Genomic DNA, 19637 nt, shown 5'->3' on the forward strand with positions numbered 1-19637 from the left:
GACTCCATACAACACAACTCATGCACAACCCCACACATCAATGGGCAGTGTAGATTTAATTGAAACCTTGATTTGGCTATTAACAAACCAATTCCAATGATCAATGAACCCCTAACTTAAACCAGACAACAGTTCTCAAAGCATTTAACAATAATCAATAATATATGCAAAATTTCAGAAACACCATTTGACACCAGACCAAGTTACCGGAGTCCATCAAATAACGAGACAAAAACAATACAAAAAAGGGAAGAAGAAAAACGTTTGTCAAGCAAAGCAGTTTGTGAAAGACTTAAAGGTACAGTGAGTAGAATCTAGTGGCATCTAGCAGAAATGTAAGTATGTTTTAATTGGTTTAGAGTCACCTGAAAATAAGAATTGTGGTTTAATTACCTTAAATGAGCCCTTTATATCTACATGGGGAGCGCAACCTCTCGCACAGAGCCTGCTGTGTTTCTACAGTAGCCCAAATGGACAAACTAAACACTGGCTCTAGAGAGGACCTTTTGCGTTTTTCACACCAACCAAAGGGGTCTACAACATACTTGAAAGAGTGCAGGGGTATTCAGTTGGTTGTACTTTACAACCTTGCCACTAGATGCCACTAAATCCTACGCACTGTTCCTTTAATGTGGAGGATAACTTGAACTGGCAGTATGAGAAGGTCAGGATTGGCCGGCCCTCCCAGAGCTTCTCCCAGGCGGTTTCCCCCTCAAAACATTGTCGCTCCACGTTGGCCTTTTAACCAGAGCCTACTTGACCAGAGGCCTGGTTTTATCGTCGTCACCACACTGGTGGGCTTTGTACTTTTTCACCTCAGCCATGTACTTTGACCAAGCATCGCTCTTGCCTGGTTCAGCCTGCAGGAGAGGAGGCACAGGGGATTAACCGTGGTAAAAAAGTGGCACAATTCAAGTCGAAACCACCACCATCATCATCATCATCCCACACCCAACTTACTTCTGAGTCCTGTTTCTGCTTCTTTGCAACCATGCCGGTCTTTAGGAACACACCGCCTCTGCGCTTCCCCACCTGGGTTAGGGGATAGAAGACTGAAACCGTTATAGGAGCCCTTGCAGATGGGACTGCCAATGAAGGAGAATACACCAGAGCAGGTCTACATTTAGTCTCCTGCCGCACCACCAGCGAAACCATCATCAGTGAGGAGCATCCCTAATCTTGACTCATCTACAATTTGTTACATATTGCCACAGTGTGTTCATAAAAAAAAAAGTACAACACAAGCACTGTGTGAGTCTGAGATGCTACTGGAAATTAATACTGAAATGTTGGCCATTGTTTCTGGATGTAATAACTCTAGGGTCAATTAAGAGTTAAGACTGTCATGGTGCTTCAATTTGGATGTGTGGAGAACTATTTCTATCTCATCTTACAACTGCCAAACCCCTTACAAAGCTCGTCACGGGAGGGGGCTTCTTTTCCACTGGGGTCTGTCCTTGTTCTGTGGCTCTCGCATCTCCACCTGTTCGCTGCGTCTCCTTTTTCCTCCGCTCCTCCTCCTCCATCATTTTCTTCTTGAACATCTCCATGAAGCTGCCGTCGTTAGCGAACGCGTTGCCCGCCGACACCGTGGCTTTGCTCGGTGCCGGTGCGGGGCTGCTGGAGGGCGAAGCGGGGCTATCGCCACTGCTGGAGTCGCTGCTGCTGCCGCTAGTTTGAGGTTTGCCGTGCTCTCGTTTTGGATCCATGTTTCATGAGCTTAATGTTCACAGACAGACACAGTCCTGCAGCTCCCAAACGACAATGGTGGTGTCTGCTTTTAAGGTTTTGTAGTGAAGTTAAACACCTCTGACAATCAGCTGAGAGGCCGACTGGACCCCCAAGCTAAAATAAAAAATACCGGAGTTTAACTGTATAGGCAGCGACAACGTTCAGTCCATAAAATAATATATATCCTCAAAAATAGGGCGAAAAACAGGCTTCAAAGTGACGTGAATTTCCGACCAAAAACAAAAGCGTCAGTGGCTAACGTGGCTAACGCCCGGTTAAAGGCCTTTGCGAGCAAACTCAACCCAAACCGCCAATTCGTGAGAACGTTGTATAGACATATAAAATATACTTTGAAAGCACACTGCAAAGTTCAAATACCTTCATCCAAAAATGTGTAGGTTTGCAGCTTTTATTTATGCTTTTCGCTTACTTTCACCATCCCTCACTAGTTGTCGGCCATGTTTCATTTCCACCAATGACGTCACGTAGAGGATGGCCTTGTTTGCCCACCCGCTTTCTGAGGAGGCCCGCCCTTCTCTTCCTCTGATAGGCTAGTACTCGCTGCCTTCGTTGAGTACATTGGTTAGGTCAGGGATTAGAGAAAAATGCAGTGTCAGAGCCAATCAGAGGCAGAGTACCGCGGGTTCGCAAAATGCAGGTGGGAAAAATAACCCTGGTAGGTGTGGCGCCCCCTGCTGTGCCGGGAGTGAAGTTAATATATATATATCCATATGTTGCACTTGCATTTTACACACACACACACACACACATTCTTATATGAATTTCAGAATATCTTAGTATTTGCTGTGTCCCCCTTTTATTTTAATGACAGCATGCACTTGAGCTGGCATGGACTCCAAAAGTTTGTGCAAAACCTGATGAGCCAGTGATATATGATATGACATGATATTATCCCAGCATGATGTAACCATGTTCCAAAGAATACTTCTCAGTCTTCAAGTGCCCCCATAAACATTCAGTGGTCAGGACTATTTGGTCTTTGAAGTGTGTTTAGGGGGGTCATCATACAGTATTAATCCTTCTCCACAAAGAGGCAAACCAGTGGGTGTAGCATCTCTCTCATGTGCAATTCCAGATAACACGCCCAGACTAGAACATTCCTACAATCATGATTCACTGTGGGTTTGATAAACTCTCTCTCCCATTCATCTTAGATACACCCTTTCTGTCACTGCCATAAATCTCAAATGTTGATTCATCAGTAAATTGGATTTTGTCCCCCCCCTGTCATCCACTGTGAAATAATGGTATTTCTTAAGCATTTGGCCTTGTTTCCCCTCATGAGACGTGCTTTAAAAACTGCTATTGGTCCTCTGAGAAAACTACAACACTTCCTTCTTTGTACTTTGCTGATTGGAGTCTTGTGTTTTTTATTTAGCAAATGTAGTATCTGTGATGAAGTTGATGAAGTTCTATCTCTCACAGAATTGAGCTTGATGAAATGTACCTTCTAATGGTGTGGTCACGTTTTGTCTTGTGCTTTTGACACAACTGATCCAGTTTCTGCAAAGCATTTTAGAGTTAATTGCACTGCACCATTAGAAACATTTAGTGTAGTCATGATTTTATGCCGAGAAGCCCCTCTGTGCTCAGAATAACAATCACTATGTTCTGATACCATGTTTCTCACTGTCAAAGTACTACTCAGTAAGGAATGATCTGCTGAAAACTCAAGGCATGGCCATATTTATAACAGATGAAGACTGGTTGCAGGTTGAGTTACATGAACCACCTTGGAATAGATCATATACACCGTAGTGTCATCTGAATGCATGTTTTAATATAGAAGGGATACAACTCAAGGAAATCTGAGACTAAGGAAGGAAGGAAGTCTGAAAGTCAAGCGAATGGAAAAATAATCCCACCAACATGTTTCATTGTGGGTTTGATACACTGTTGTATCATTCTCTCTCTCGTTGTCTCCCCTCATGCACCCTTCTGTTACTGCCAGAAATCTCAAACTTGAATTCCAAGTGTTCAGCCTAATTTTCCCTCCTGAGAAGTGGTTTAGAAACAACTGCTGGTCCTCTTAGACCACCACAACACAGCCTTCTTTTGACAGTTCTTTTGCTGATTGGAGTCTTGCGTTCTTTATTTAACAAGTTTAGTATCTGTGATGAGGTTGCTTTTTTTTTTAACTATTCAGGAACTCAGCTTGGTGTATTGATCTTCTGATGGGGTGGTCACCTGATCATGCTTAAGACACAACTGATCCAGTTTCTACAAAATGTTTTAGAGTTCCATTGACTTCCTTGTTAGTTAATTATCTGACTTCTGACACGTATGCACCGTCAGCTGGAAACTTGAGCCATAGCCATATTTATAACAGGTTGGCTGCAAGTTGAGTGACTTGAACAAGCGTCTGATGAGTATATCAAATCCACCTGAGTGTCATCTGAACACATGCGTCAATGCAAGGGATACAACTTAATGACATCTGAGTTTTTGTACAAAGGGGTTGTCAATGCTACAAATTTGCTAGAATTGAATTGCTGATCATGAAGTAGTGCAGAATCTTAAATGGGTCAATGACGTTTAGGTGATTTATTGTTGGTTAAGTCCATGTAGGTGTGCCTGTTCTATATAAGACCTTTTGGTAAACAGTGTGTTGGATAAATAATGCTTTCACCTCTTTATTCAACTGTTCAGGCATTTGCTCAAAGGATGTGAGAAGTCTGACTAATCATTATGACCTTTTGCCCTTAGAGCATGACAGAATTAAACTGCATTCACAAGTAGGAGCAAAGCAATAAAACCAGGGTCAGCCTTCTTTCTGAGATCCTTCTGGAGAACTAGTTATAAAAAGACACAAGACACAACATCTTATCTAAGATCCCATTTATTTGTAGTGCAAAAGTTGAACAGACAGGACTACAAATGTTTAACTTGCCTCAGATCCCTGTGTGATGTACAGTATGTTATAATCTACTCGACCATTAAATGATATACAGACAACCCTAAAAGTTAACCCTTCAAGCCATGCAAATGAGCTGCAAAGATAACACCATAAATATCAAATCAAATAATGAACCGCAAGTATAAAAAATGTGTACACACACACACAAAAGGATTTTGGTCTGCGCAGACTACAGCACTAACATTCACAGGGATAAAGGACAAGTCAGAAAACAGCAGCTCTGAAATGGGACAGATGACTAAGACGAAGACTAAAAAAGTGACTACATCTGTTGAAAATGAACCAGTAGTGAATAAAAGTGGATGTAATGTTGATAAATCTGATACATACCAGGCTCAACAATGTGTCCAAACACTAAATTCCAGCATATTAGTCAACACATTTCCTTCCAGTTCAGTTAAACGTTAAATGAGGTCTAGCAGCAATTAACACCCATTAGCTGAGTCATTATTTTTAGTGTTATTATCATTGGGGACTTAAGCACATTATGTATTTGTGACAAACTAGAAGGTGTTCAATTGATTTAGTTGCCTACATTCATACAGTTTAGCAGTGTAAAGTCTAAAGTGGTGAGTGCATTTAGGTCCTACCGAAAACCAACACCCTGTTTCAATCTTTAGAAGAAGAATTGGAAAAAAAATTTAAAAAAATGAAGAAACAAATTACATTGTTGAGAAAAATTACACACAGAAAACAAACCTGCAGTGTGTTCTGGAAGTAAAATGAATCTATGTGAGAGGGAGCGAGGGCACTGCAAATATCCCAAACTTCACCATAGGAGGGAGTATTTTGCGTATTTTTCGCGAGGCACTGAACAAATAAACTCATTATTAGAGGAAAGTGCTTTGGTATACCTTGTGAAAATTCTTATACGAATATTAATATTCAAGTGAATATGAAAGGAAAACCAGACTAAAGCCAGAATGCACCCTCATGGTCTTTACATCTTCTCAAAGTCCTTCAAATAAAAAAACAAACAAACACCCAAAATCACATGATCGAGAAGACAAAAATAATACCTACAAGAAAATTCTAAACAAATTGAAAAACACCCTGTAATGCATTGTGATAATCTTTGATCAGTCGCCTGTATATATATGGAGGTACTGGGGTTGCCTGGGTAACTTTAGGTCTTCATTAGAGCTTACATATACATCTAGACCACTTCTCTCCTGAACACTATCATGATTTACTTTCAGACAGGCAGTAATGATACAGGAAGAGGGGAGGGTCTTGATCCTCTTAATTACTCCTCTCTTGTCTCCCATATTTGAACTGTAACCTTGACTAAACTACTTCACATTATGTTCTATTGTTTAACATAAACATTTAAAGTAAAAAAAGAAAAAAAAAGACTTAAGAGACCCTAAATGGAAATGAGGCCAAATGACAAAGAAATAAAAGTCACCTTAAAAGGTGAGACAGCCTCTTTGTCAGACCTGACAATTCATCAACTCCAGTTATTTCTCCTCTTGTACAGTAGTGTGTCTTTCCTCTGTGGCTCCAGAGATAAAATAATAAGTCTCATACCATTAAAAGCCACCAGGGGGCATCAGCAGCATGAAACATATTCTTTGAGGTACAGCATCCAGTAGTGAAGGCATAAAAGGCAGAGAAAGGAGTCTACTGTGGATCACCTTGTCATCTCTTTTGGCATGTTGCCATGCCCTGATCATGTCCTCGATGTCGGGGTACAGGTGCGGGGTCTTATCTTGGTTGGTGTCGTATAAGGCCTCTCTTGGCGTTAGTGGACTGCCTCTGCTGGGCGAGGAAGGACATGGCCTGGTTTGGGGGGCCCAGCCGCTCCCCAGACACTTTCTGATGCAACGCCATCCCCTGAGAGAAAGAGAAGCATTAAAGAGTGAAGAAAAACGGTCTTGAACCACAGAGCTATTATGTGAATCACTTAAACTTTCTAAACGTAAAAACAGTCAGATTTTCCACAAGATAATAGTAAAATGCTTGTTCTTGTGTGTGTACTCACCATATTGTACCATGCAGTAATGATGAGTTTCTCCTCCTGGTCGTGTCTGACTCTACTCTTCTCATAGTCATGCTGCACAAAGGAACACATCATCACGCATTAGAGGGAATTAAAGAGCTAGAGTCACCAAAAATGGCCTCTTTAAACCCAAAGACTCATACCTCCAGGTGCTGGATTTTTCTCTCTTTCTCCGTCAGCTGGTTCTTCAGAGCCTGAACATCAGGAGTCACAGTCACCGGCTGCTGCTTAGGATCCAGGGTTTTGATCACCTGCAGACGCACGTTCTTATTTAAAAAGGTGCACAGAGGGACAAATTACACAGACACCATATTTTTATTTTAGAGCCAAACGATGTGATGGACTGACCGTTCTCGCCTTCTCCACGTAGCGCTTGTATCGCTCCTCCATCTGCTTCATGTCCTCATCCTTCTTCCGCAGGATCTCCTGGAGTTCATCTATCTTCTTCGCCACTGAGGGAGGGAGGAGGGAGAGAAGATTAAAAAAGGCATTAAAAAAGTTGATTAAACCTAAAGAAAGGAGGAATTAGAGAGTGTGAAATGACATTTTTTAAGAAGTTACTTACTATTGCTGTCCACTTTAGGCTCAAGATCATCAATGACCTCTTTCTTCTTTTGGAGATCTGAATGGGCTTCATGGAGCTTCTCCCTGGAATAAATCACATATGATCAAGAGTGTGTGACAACTTAATTTTGTTCGGAAGTTACATAAATAAATAATACATTAGCAGCAGTGGAGTACTTACAAATGCTCCTCAAGCTTCTTCTTCAGTAAAGATGACTTCAAAGTAGAAAGAAAAGAAAAAATACATTAAAACTAAATCACACAGTTTTCTAAAAGACACACACACACACACACACACACACACACACACACACACACACACACACACACACACAAAAAAAATACACACAAAACACACAAAGTATAAGCTGTGAAAGTCAAGCTGTCAAAGAGTTTAATCATGGGCCAGTTGGAGACAGAGGGTGGGCCGTACTTACGATGGCCTGATTTTGGCAGAGTTGGTCGATGGGGGCAGGCAGAGGGAGACAGACAGACAGAGAGGGGCAGGCGTTAACAGTGAATCACCACGGCAAACATGAGTTAAATTCCCACACAACATGTATCAAAGCAGGAGAACAAACAGCGCGGTCCTCAACCGCTATGTGTTGAAAACTATTCGATACACTTAAGTGTGCTTTGCAAATGTATTGCTTTGCATTTGCTTTATGAAAGACTCATCAGTTCTCTGTTTTCATGTGTTATATCTTGATGTCTCGATATCACTATATGTTCATCAGTTTCAGATAAGAAGTTTCAGAGAAGATACGTTTTCACTTTCACTCTTAATATTCTGTTCATTTGAATGTAGAAAAAGTGTAGTTGAGGGATGAGAGTTGGGGAGTTCTAACTGAAGTGACAAAAGTGGCCGGAGGAGAAAGATGCCGGTCTCTCCACTCACATCCTCCGTCTTGCTGTCCTGCTCCTGGAGCGCTCTCTGGAGCTCCTCCACTTGAGAACGCAGCTCTGAGATCTGCTGCAGGTTCAACCTTGGAGGCAGGAGGAGGACAAGAAGAAAGGTTAAGAATAAAGAGAGAAAGTGGATAGAGAATAAAAAAAGAGAGCGGGAGGTGGAATTCCTTTGGCAAACAGAAATATTCATAAGAAGTCTTTTATCCCAAATGCAATTAATATTTTAAATACTTCCAAATGATCAATATGCACACAGGAACTGATATGCACTTGTTTGTTTTATAACTTACCTATTTTATGTATTTTAAGTATGATTTTATGAGTTTATGATTCTGGTCATTTCTGTCTATTGTGTGTCTGTTATTGGTGAGTCAAAGACAATTTTCCACCATGTTTGACCAAAAAGTTTTATTCTATTCTATTCTATTATTAACTTGAGATTGTGTTTGGAAGATGTTAGAAAAGTATCATGTTGATTCTTGTACATCTGCTGTAGGCGCTTCTTATCCATTCCTGTGTTCCTGTATGCTGCCTGGCCATTCACAGCTGAGCTTTACTGAGCATGCTCACTCCACTCCTCTCCTCCTGTTACTGTTGCTGAGGATGCTTCCCACACCCTGGGCCTGGTGTTGCATGGACGGACACACACACACACACACACACACACACACACAGTCCACCCACATGTCCACATGCCCACAGCCACGTAAAAAAAAAAAAAAAAAAAAAACACACACACACACACAGCCAAGGGACAATCTGGCTTTCTGCTGTCTGTCCTCCAGCCCAGCCCACACAGCTCAGTTGAGCACACAGTCCAGAGGGTGAGTTGACATTTAGGCAGATATCACTTCTACCATCCAGCCAAACAAGCATCTTAACGTCCAGGAACACACAATATGGTGGCCTGGACGTGGTTATGATTATTTAACACTGCTGCACAAGAAGTTGGACTGTTGGAAGCTGCTCCTAAAAACCAACATGTTGCAAAAGCACACCAAGTACACACACACACACACACACACACACACACAGACACACACACACACACACACACACCCCTACCTGTTCTGAGTTTCCAGGGCGTTCTTGCTGCGCTGAGCCTCTTCCAGCTCTGCCTCCACCTCCACTAATTTCTGCCTGTAGGTCTCCTCCTGGACACACAACATCTTGTTCTCGCTCTGTAGACGCACCACTGTCTCTCTGTGGCAGGAGAGGACAGGGAGGACAGGAGGTGAGGGGGGAGACGGCAATGAAAAACAAAGCAGAGGACAGATGAAATGGGTCACAAAGTGGCACAGACAACAAGGTCCTTTGAGTTGAGTTGACCGAGCCCTTCTATGAGACAACGCCCGGGCCAAATGTGCAATGCTGACATGTGTCACATTCAAGTTCTAAAAATAAACTTTTGTGGCTGAGTTAGCACGTCCAAGTAGTTTATCTATAACTGTAGATAAATGTAGGGCACGGGTGGGCTTCTCATAGTGACACCATTTGTGTTTGTTGCAGGGTTAAAAAGGAAAATCTCATGTGTTGTGCCTAAATTTGAACATTAACCTCTAACCCAACACCACAGTTTACACACACACACACACACACACACACACACACACACACACACACACACACACACACACACACACACACACACACACACACACACACACACACACACACACACACACACACACACACACACCTGAGCTCAGTGGGCATGATCTCTGCAGCAAGGTTTCCTACTGTGGCATCACTGTCACACAAGCCTCCTGGGGAGAGAGAGGGAGAGAGAGAGATTATGTGTTACATCGAAACTACACTACACATTCTATACAATTTATTTTTAATCTGAGAAAGAAGTATTACACCTCTGCAGATCATTTTTACACACACATATACATCTCTAGGAGGTTAAGTTATGCTCATCAATAAGAAATATTCAAAAATTGTGAATTGTGGAAGGTTTATGGCTGCTTAAAGGCATGTTAAAGTCAAATTATACCAGAAGTGTGATTATTTTACCATTTTGGCAATTTACTTGTTTATTTCATAATAGTACAACTCACCTGCTCCACTGAGGCACCTCTGTTGGACTTGTGCACACCTGAGTTCATCGTTTGTCTCCCGAAGTGTGTCTCTTTCTGAGATCAGACGCTGAAAACCAGAAGCACAAAACAGCACCGTCTTCACCTTCAGTTCAACGTTTAATGTGTAAGAGGAATTACCTCTTACACCATGCTACAAAAAGCATCTATAGATTCAAATACAATATGAACTGGAATGGTCTGGAATGGGAGAAAAATGAAACAAACTAGAGAGCTCGTCTGATATTAAAACATTTACACTTCACGTCAGGACACTATGTATTATTTTTGTTACTCCCACGAGTAAGCAGGGACATTAATCACTCTTGTCAGATTGCAGAAGGTGTTAGAACTGACACAGACGTGGGAGTCCACTGAAGAATAGTACGATATTTGCCTGACAACAATTCCTCCTGCAGAGACGTGCGTCCCCTACTAATAATAACACATGGTAAATAATATTGGTATAAAAAAATAAAAACTACATCTTATTTAGTAATATGATTTAGTGTGGCCATGACCTCAGATAAAAAAAGCACTTTGTAAAACGGCATTTACTAACTCACTTCTTTCTCCTTCTGCAGCCCGTCATACTTGTCATGAAGGTTCTTGTATTCAAACTGCCACTTCTCAGCTTTCATGGCCTCTGCTGAGTGCTTGGTGTGAAGCTCATGAGCCTGCAAGTCAGAGGGAAAAGAAACAGTCTGCATTGGCGAGAGCACTCTGTAAAAATGGCAAGGTTTTCCAAAACACGTGTGTGGGGCCAGACTGTGTTTAACATCACTTGCATGTCAACACAGGAACTAAGTATCAACTCTCCTCCTCCTCCTCCTCACACACGCCCACAGCTTGCCTGTCTCTTGTAGGTGTCCAGCTGATTGCGGACGGCGTTGGCCCGACGGAGCTCCTCCTCCAGCTCGCAGGTGCGCTGCATGTACACGGTGTTGCGCTCCTCCAGGAGGCGCACCTGTCTGCGCAGGTCTCCCAGATCTTCCAGCTTCCTCTTGTACGTCTCCACCAGCGCTTCGAGCTGGTTCACCCGGTCAGATGAGTGCCTGGGGGCGAGAGGAGGAGAGTGTGGGAGGTGTCGAGCGCCGACGCAAGGCTGTGACTTTTAGTTAAACACAGTGTATCCGTGTGGATTTGTGCTTAACTACTAAAAGCCAACAACTGTGACGCAAGCCAGCGTCAATGCACGAAATTCATATTATCAACACAGATGTCAGAGGAGAGGAGCTGAATGGACGTCTGTGTGTGGGCAGTGTAGGAGTTGTTTCTGTGAGTGTAAAATGATAATAGATGAACTACTGCTTAAAGACACAGAGATAGTTTCAATTAAGATGGGTCTTTAATGTGTCTTGGTTAAAATCATATTTTAGGCATTTAATTGTTAATCTTATCCTCTAAAAATTCACAAGTTCACTTACTATTAGCTCCACAAGACTTAGCTAATATTTACAATGTATGTCACATTTTCACAAGAAGGAAAATCTTTGTAAGTAAGCCACTAATCAATTATTTAATGAATAGAGTCTTAGTTGGGACATTGCATACTCCTAATTGCTCTGCTAGAGGTCTACAAAGCAGAAAACACAAACCCCTCAGGGTCCATGTGACTCAACACCCACAAAGTGTGACTGTCGGCAGTTTGACTGAATACAAACTTTGGTTGTTTGTAAGAAGGTCTGCACATTGCATAAGAATCTGGATCTAACCCATTTTGGTTTCCACAGTTAATTCGGCTTTAAAATTCCGGCGTGTTTTGTGAGAATACCTGAGAATGTCCATCTCATCTTTGAGGGCCTGGGCCTCCTGCGCCAGGCTGGTCAGCTCTTCGTTACGCAGCTGCAGGTCGGTCACCTCGCGCTCCAGAATCTCCCCTCGCACACGCATGTCATCTCTGCTGTTCTCCAGCCTGAGATACACATTGGATATCATGAGCAGTGGTTTGTGTATCTGATGGACTCTGGGATGCTCACACAAGATGATTCAGCAATAGCATCTGATTTCAAGTCTACGCATAAGACTTATAATGTGTACATTCGTCTGCTATGTACAGGACTGGTGAATGTGTCTATGTGTGTGTATGTCGTGTTTGTACCTGTAGTTCTCCTCCTGAAGCTGCTCCATCTGACTCTGCAGCAGCAGCAGCTTCTTGCCAGTGATAGCAGTGGTGGTGGTGTCCAGAGAGTAGCTCAGCTTCTCTTTCAGGGAGCGTGTCTCCGCCTGTAGGGACGACTTCTCCTCCAGAGCCACCGACAACTACAGGGGGGGGGGGGGGGGGGGGGGGGATTTCCAAGAATGCACACATAAAAAAACTGGCATCTTTCCGGAAAACAAACAGCACAACACAGTACAAGCAGGCGACAGATTCACAGAGGACGAACACAGCGTGAAACTCACCACCTTTAGTGCGTACGGGACCACGAACACATGCTTTGCTCTGATTTCACATGCTCATGTCGTCAAAAGCTAGTTAGTCAGCTGGTGTGCGACAGTCTAAGGCGGATGGAGCATTCACAATAGTGAAGTTGTTAGAGTTAGCCTTAGGGTCACGACCACATCCTCGTGATATAAATAGATGAATGTGGATGGCTCGTCACTGACAGCCGTTAATGATACTGGTTATAGTGTCATAAGTGGCGTGGGGAGAGATGATTTAAAGTTGGTTTGAGAAAGGCTAGAAACTGACAATGTTGTGTTTGAGTCAGGTTGAACACACTGGAGATACATGTGAGGTTACAGTTAGACAAGCTGGCATTCCAGTGTTTAAAAAAGAAGAAAAAAAAATGGGGGAGTGCGTTCTTACCTGATGGACATCTTTCCAGTTTGAATACAGCAAAACCCTATGCTGAACTTTAAGGACAGATTGCATGCTTTAGCACAGGACCAGTAACAGCAAATAGCTTTTTTAAAAAAAACAAAAAAAACAACACAAATGACTAATCCCTAACGCGTGGGCTACACAAGTAAACAAACAGGTGGGCTGAGAGCAGTGCAAATTATTGTTGGCTACCGCTCCATCCTAAGGCAATGTGTCTTTTTATCTTGATGTTATGCAACTATTGACCGGAATGTATGTTTAAAAAAAACAAAAAAACAAAAAAAAACTAAATTAGTCCATTTTCAGTCAGTGGTGCAAAAAACAAGTCGTGGGTACATAACACACAATCAGAGGGAAAACAAACAAGCCTCAGGCGGGCTGATCAATAAGGGCCAGAGCACAAAAGCTGCAGACACACATACACACACACACACACACACACACACATATACACGTACATTCAAACAACATGCTGCAACCACAGTGCATCAAAACCTGGCTTAGTATCTGAGAGTAGAGGTGAGGTGGTTTAATGTGACTCCGAAACCACAGAATAGTGGTTACGCCAATGTTCTGTTAGAAAAATTAAAAGATAAACAAAACCAAGCCCCAGCGTGCCCTCTTAACGTCTCAGGAAGCGCTTGCCAAACGAGACGTGGAACCTTGATTCAGTGAACCAACCTGATGCTCCAGGTCTCGACAGCGGTGGCTCAGGTCCTCTTTCTCGTCTGCCTCCTCGCTTAGAAAGTAATATTTCCTGGACTGTAAAACATAAAACCAACAGAATATTAAGATACAAGAGATATCCTAGTAGTCACAGGATGAGGAGCAGGAGGAGGAGGAGGAGGAGGAGGGAGGAAACATTGGTGAAAGGGTGAGCAAGAGCACACAAGAGCACACAAAAGATGTAACAGATCTGCTAAGTGAATAAAAAAAATGTCTACAGGGAGGGATTACTAAAGTTTCACCTGGTAGTCAAAGTCCCCGTAGGTCTCTGGGCTTCCTGGTACAGATGAAGGCTCTTTTGATAAAAGCTAAAACAAAGCAACCGTGAGAAAGTCAGGGAAAATGTAAAATTATGGGGGGAAAAAAAATGCAGCAGCCTGTTCCCAAAAGCATGTTTGATGTTTTTACAGTGCCATTAAAGACAAACCATATTCTTGAAATATCACAGTAAAAAGGGTTTCTGGGAGCGCGTTCAGCCTTATGCTCATTCGGATTTCTTTGATTGTGAATTTGCCATGACTAAGAGCGGGATTAAGGCGAAGAAGAGGGAACCGAGAGGATAAACGAGAGGCTCACTCACCTCCTGAATGGCTGTCATGACAACGTGCTGGACAGATTCCTCAAGTGTCATTATCTGCTGGATTTGCTCTGTTTAAGGAGAGACCAAGACAACAGGGACCGATGAAGGTGTCGCCAAATACAGATTAACATGAAAACCAAGCCAGAACTGCATCTAATTTCAGAGACATTGCTCTTAAAGCTAATGTTAAACAAACAAAAAAGAGACCAGATCTTTAAAAAATGGTGTTTCAGTGTGAGGAAAAGAAAGCGTGTAGTCAGTTTATTAAGTTGTGATGATCAAGAATCATGTGATTTGACTTGGAGTTAATCCTGTGTGTTATTTTCACAGATGGTTGCTTCTGCTTTGTTTAAAGACTCACTAATGAGTTTTTTTTATTTTTTTTTTATCCTAACAGCAGACAGATTACCTTGTTTCTTCTCACAGCTGACAGCGCAGCCCAATACGAGCTGTACCAGCTTGCCCAGTTCGGTGACATCTCCCATCTCTCCTATGAGGTTCACGTCCGGCAAGTGATCTTCTGATACCTGGTGACCCAACACCTGATCACGGGGAGTAAAATCCGCCATTAGGATTCATATAACGACTTAAATGTTTACTAGAAATGGCAAAGTAAGAAAACATCAGTCATTCTTACATCGTGGTAATATTCCAGCATGCTCTTGAGAATCTTTTTCAAGTTGCTGACCTGGAAGAACAAATCAGAGTGACTATCTCGATGCTTGTTATTATCAAAAAACAGGTACTAGACACGTTGATCCCTCAAGGTTGTCGTAGGGTATTCTGTCATATCCTGCTGTTTCACAAATTACCTTGAGGCGCCAGTTGGCCCCGCTCTCCTCCTTGATCCTGCCCAGCCATGTCTCATTAAACCAAGAGGGGTCTCTGTTAATGAGAGCACAAGAGAAGACTCATGACGACACATCTCTGGACATCAAAATTCACAGAAGGCCAGGGGGCAGCGAGGCCCCCGTGCTTCCGTTCTGATAAACACGATGACATTTGAGCAGAGCAGTTCATTAAAGTCACATGTGGGAATGACGTTCTAGTTATGACCTTTAAGTAAAAGTACATTCTGTGTGTTCGGGTATAGTAGTGTTTTCTGTTTGTCTGTGGAAGTCTGTGGGTGCAAATATCCCACCTCAAGTCACAAAGGTCATCAGGCATGGAAGGACTAGTTTACTCAAAAACAAAAAAATCGAACCTACACTTGCGGCATTCACAGCCACAGCTCGGAACATTCATTCTAAGGAAAATAAAGCTGACCTCACAAATCTACACTCTACTCTTTAAGGGATTTCCATTTTGCATTGATAATGGGATTGTGCAATTCAAAAGGCCAAAGGACAGATAAGCAAATCTCTGTGAGTAGGTTCTTGAACGAGTTTCTCCCAGCTGTTTCCTCTGAGCACACGTTGTGAATTTAGATAATCAGAACAGCCGCAATAACCAGTACATAGGTAAATTACTTGAACATAAGTGTGCTCTTACATTCTGTGCAGCACATGTGCGATGGCCACTCCGCTCGTTAGGTCGTGCTTGCTGTTGCATGACGGCACCTGAAATGTCTGTAACTGTAGATGAAGAAATCAAGAATTAAGTCGTTAGCTTACACTTTAACGAAGCTTACACATTTGAAATACTGTTGACTTAACTTAAAACTGAACCAAACAGGTAAACAATGATTCATGTGTAAGACACGACTGTTTACCTTTGAATGTGTGTAAAAACCCTCTATGCAAATAAACTCTTATTGACCATACTTTAAAAAAAACTAAACATTTTTAGTTATGAACAAATAGACACAAAGTCAAACAAACTGCCAGCTCACAAATAGGAGTTCACAGATTCATGTCTAAACAATGACTGAAATGTCCACTCTTGACCATTGCAGCTTGAATGTTATTTAAAAAAAATGATTTGGTACTTGCAGTAAAACAAGATTATAGGAGCCTGAACATTACAAAGCTGCTGATGAAATATTCAGGTAAATGTCAGGGATTTTTTTTTATCTAAACCCTCTTGAGTCTCTAAACACAGATACTAAGCCGTCATGGGTGATTATGTCCCTCCTTAGCAAGCTATTAATAATAGCTGGTGTGTTGCTTTAGTCTTATACTTGCCAGCAGGTGGATTTCCCCTTAGCTTGAGAAGTTTCAATGTTGGACACCCTAACATTACTGTATAAGTCTCCCAGCTTACACTAGCTATTTTAGTTTTTTTCCCTCCCTCCTCAGGGCAAGCTAGTTTGCTGACACTGCAGTCAGTTTGATAACAAGGGAAAACAAACTTCCAATGTATTTACCTAGCTAGTTAGCTTCGCCGGCTAGCGGTGCTAACGCGCAAACACAGCACTTCAACACTTGCCGGCTGCTATTAAGTTCACTAACTTTGTCAATAATGTGGCTACTCGTCGATTATGTAAGGCTATAATGTCCCAAAGCAACATAATTTCTTTATTACTTTGCTAACTCGAGCTGTCACCTGTTAGCGGCTAGCCCCTCGCTAATAAACGCACCTAATATTAAACTCACCCAGGTTAACAGAGAGTCACACAGCTCTGCTTTATCCAGACTCATTCTGCTGTCCCCCGGGGCAGCTGACAGAGAAGCGAAGCGTTTTTTGCTCTCAAGACTGGAAGTTTGCTGCTGTCTCCAAACACTTTCCACGTCACTTACAGCTCAGCCATGGCCTCCTGCTATCCCTAACCTCCCCCTTCGCGTTTCACCTCTCCTGTTATCCAAGCGAGCTTCCGTATTAAGAGAGTTCCCATGGAAACGGATTATGTTGTCTTATGTTGTCTAGTCATGGTGAAAGTAATAGTATCAATTATAACCTACTGTTTTGTCTAGCTCTTAGCCTCTTAGACATAACAATGGTTTTAAGCATTTAATCTAATTAAAATTAAATTATCCATTTTCTTCTTCTTCCTCTACATTTTCTCATCAGTTATTGAAAACATCCTGAATCAGAAAACAAAACAATAGCCTAACTTAATGAAACTCACATGGAAATTCCCACAAAACATGGGTGACCACAACAGAGATAATTCAGTTTCTGTTGTGAAAAACTACATCAAAACTAGTGGGGAAAAAACTTGGAAATCCTACACTTTAAAGGGAACAATGTGTTTGTGTTTTCATGAATAAAGTTCTGTGATTTCTTACTAAAAAACTTGTCAGCTATTAAGTATACAAAAAAAATCCCAAAATTCAATATCAATGGTTGGAATATCTTACACACAGCAGGCACCATGCTCTTTTTTTTCTTTGGAAATGCAGTTCTGCTATTCAGAGCCTCACTGGTTTGTTTTTTTGCTGCATTTAAAAGTTCCTTAAAGCACCACTGGATGGCTCTAGTTGATATGTAAAACAGCTTGACACACAACTGGCTCCCCCAAAAGCCTACAGTGCCTAGATGACAGGTGTTTTGTAAAATGTTTCCAATAAGACATATTCTCTGAGTGGCCAAAATATGAGTTTTAACATATCATGAATATAAATCAATCCTTTATTTTACACTTAGAATTTCCATAGGTCTGACCTTTCATCAATTCAATATGTGACACCCTCTGTGAATGTATAAATAATCAAATGTTCCACAGTGTCTTTTTTTTCATGTATATCAGGGCTTCTTGGAAAGTCAATGTGTTGACCAGTTCACACTTGTGATTTCCACTTGGAAAAATACAACTTTAGCAGGTTTTTGTCAGAATCCTCCTTCTCATATTAACATGCTGTCACACACGTAGGCGACTCCCTTTCCATAGGAATCTGCATATCTCCCAGTCCACACAGCTCCTTCCTGTGTCCTTTGTCACGGTCACAAATCAAACTGAGACCAATCACAGCTGAACACTGCCCACTATTTCCTGTTTGTTTTGGCAAACTCCACCAGTGACTGTCTACTAAGTCCACTGTGTTTGTTAAACACCTGCACGAGATGAAATAAATACTTCCGGTCCTTGTCATCCAAAACCCGCCTTACATCTGGTTTTACCATATTTGTCTGGCCGGAGTTCCTGTTTTTCTAGATGGTTTCCTAACCAGAGGAATGCTCTTCACTGGTTTTTATCATCAACCAACCTTGATCACACTGACTCCTGTTGGCTACAATTAAAGTTGAATATGTCTTTTAAATTAATCTATTTTAACATGGATGTCATTTCATTCATTTTAATCGCTTTTTAGTAGCAGTGAAAACACTTTTTATTGAGTTAAAATTTGTTGGCCTCTCTCCAGTTCCATACACCCTTCAGTGGAGTCCTATATGAACAAGCTAACAGAGGGTCTCAAGTTGAGTAACCCTGGGCTGGATTAAGACACCTGGGAGGAAGTGAGGTTCATGACTTGGGGTGGGGGGGGGGGTTCAGCGGAGAAGTTAGTCACCCACTGCGGGATAGGTCTGGGCTGACTAATGCTTGAGTGGCAGGAGGTGTGGTAGAAGCTCTGGCAAGGCAAGGCTCAAGCGGAGGCTGACTATTTTTGGCCAGCTCCTCTTCCTCCACGCTAATTCCTCTTTTCACCCGTTCGCTCTTTCCTTATTCCCCAGATGTGTTTCCTTCCTGAAAGTCTAAAGGCTTTACTTCTCCTCTTTTCCAACCCCTCACTGACGCACTTGCATCCCTCTGGGGGGAACTGGAAGGGTGGAGGTGGGAGGGCCAGCAGCTAAGATTGAGTAATTATTCCTTTTTTTAAAGCTTGTGGTTTACTTGTTTGGAAAAAAAAGTGGGGATAGTTCCCTTTTTCTATCCGTTAAGTGCAAAGAGCAAAGCATGTACAGCATTCTATGCACTACAAGGTCACATAGCTTTGTGAAATTCCTCTGATAAGTAGACAGAAACTACAAATATATGAAAATTTGGCTTTTATTAACACTTGTCTGTTGCTGATATTGGATTAAATTCCCTCATTGTTTATAGTCCTGCAGACCCCAGTACTGCATGTGTCAAAATAGTACTTAATTTCTTCAAAGTCAACCAATTTTGACCCTGAAATATGCTTTTTTCTTTTTATCATGACCTTGTTAAAACACAATCTGGAGAAAAGTATTGCAGTGGTGACCTTCTCTTTAACACAAACTAGACTAGAACATTTGATGAAGGTGACAAAATATAAAAATAGGACTGTTATTAGACAAAATCAGGAAATATTTGCATGTTTAAAAGTTGTATGAGCTATGAATTAACCGTCAAAAAAGGTTCATGTCATCCTCCGTAGTGACGTTTCTATTAGACATCAGACCAGGAACAAGCTGTTTTAAAACCCCAACGACAGAAAGAC

The 19637-nt window shown here is 41.9% G+C and overlaps 2 protein-coding genes across 3 annotated transcripts; both read right to left on the reverse strand.

The window, feature by feature from the left end:
• Positions 1-39: 39 nt before the first annotated feature.
• Positions 40-2202, reverse strand: trir (telomerase RNA component interacting RNase). Its single transcript, XM_053337804.1, has 3 exons — positions 1413-2202; positions 961-1032; positions 40-860 (listed from the first exon to the last, which is right to left on the reverse strand). The coding sequence occupies exons 1-3, from the start codon at positions 1707-1709 to the stop codon at positions 753-755; spliced, it is 477 nt and encodes a 158-aa protein (XP_053193779.1). The 5' UTR covers positions 1710-2202; the 3' UTR covers positions 40-752.
• Positions 2203-4575: 2373 nt separating this feature from the next.
• Positions 4576-17075, reverse strand: LOC128378316 (protein Hook homolog 2-like). Of its 2 annotated transcripts, XM_053337793.1 has the most exons (22): positions 16890-17075; positions 15847-15929; positions 15168-15240; positions 14993-15043; positions 14765-14897; positions 14356-14423; positions 14018-14083; positions 13731-13811; positions 12327-12487; positions 12000-12140; positions 11079-11280; positions 10792-10902; positions 10208-10295; positions 9844-9910; positions 9210-9347; positions 8134-8221; positions 7417-7451; positions 7237-7319; positions 7020-7123; positions 6815-6922; positions 6654-6725; positions 4576-6505 (listed from the first exon to the last, which is right to left on the reverse strand). In XM_053337793.1, the coding sequence occupies exons 1-22, from the start codon at positions 16932-16934 to the stop codon at positions 6377-6379; spliced, it is 2127 nt and encodes a 708-aa protein (XP_053193768.1). In that variant the 5' UTR covers positions 16935-17075; the 3' UTR covers positions 4576-6376. The 2 variants fall into 2 exon arrangements, 1 of the variants encoding a protein (XP_053193768.1); XR_008323353.1 differs by lacking the exons at positions 4576-6505; positions 6654-6725; positions 6815-6922; positions 7020-7123 and having other exon boundaries at positions 7239-7319; positions 7673-8221.
• Between the last annotated feature and the right edge of the window lie 2562 nt (positions 17076-19637).

The sequence above is a fragment of the Scomber japonicus genome, chromosome 18 (assembly GCF_027409825.1).
Source record: "Scomber japonicus isolate fScoJap1 chromosome 18, fScoJap1.pri, whole genome shotgun sequence".
NCBI classification, from domain to species: domain Eukaryota; kingdom Metazoa; phylum Chordata; class Actinopteri; order Scombriformes; family Scombridae; genus Scomber; species Scomber japonicus.

Coding starts and splice junctions, on each gene's coding strand:
- trir (XM_053337804.1), bottom strand. CDS start 1,709: ATGGATCCAAAACGAGAGCACGGCAAACCTCAAACTAGCGGCAGCAGC. Junction 1,033..1,412: donor CCCCTCCCGTGACGAGCTTT/GTAAGGGGTTTG, acceptor CCCCTAACCCAG/GTGGGGAAGCGCAGAGGCGG. Junction 861..960: donor AGCAGAAACAGGACTCAGAA/GTAAGTTGGGTG, acceptor CCTCTCCTGCAG/GCTGAACCAGGCAAGAGCGA.
- LOC128378316 (XM_053337793.1), bottom strand. CDS start 16,934: ATGAGTCTGGATAAAGCAGAGCTGTGTGACTCTCTGTTAACCTGG. Junction 15,930..16,889: donor GTGACTCTCTGTTAACCTGG/GTGAGTTTAATA, acceptor CTTCATCTACAG/TTACAGACATTTCAGGTGCC. Junction 7,452..8,133: donor AGGACAGCAAGACGGAGGAT/GTGAGTGGAGAG, acceptor TCTACTTTGAAG/TCATCTTTACTGAAGAAGAA.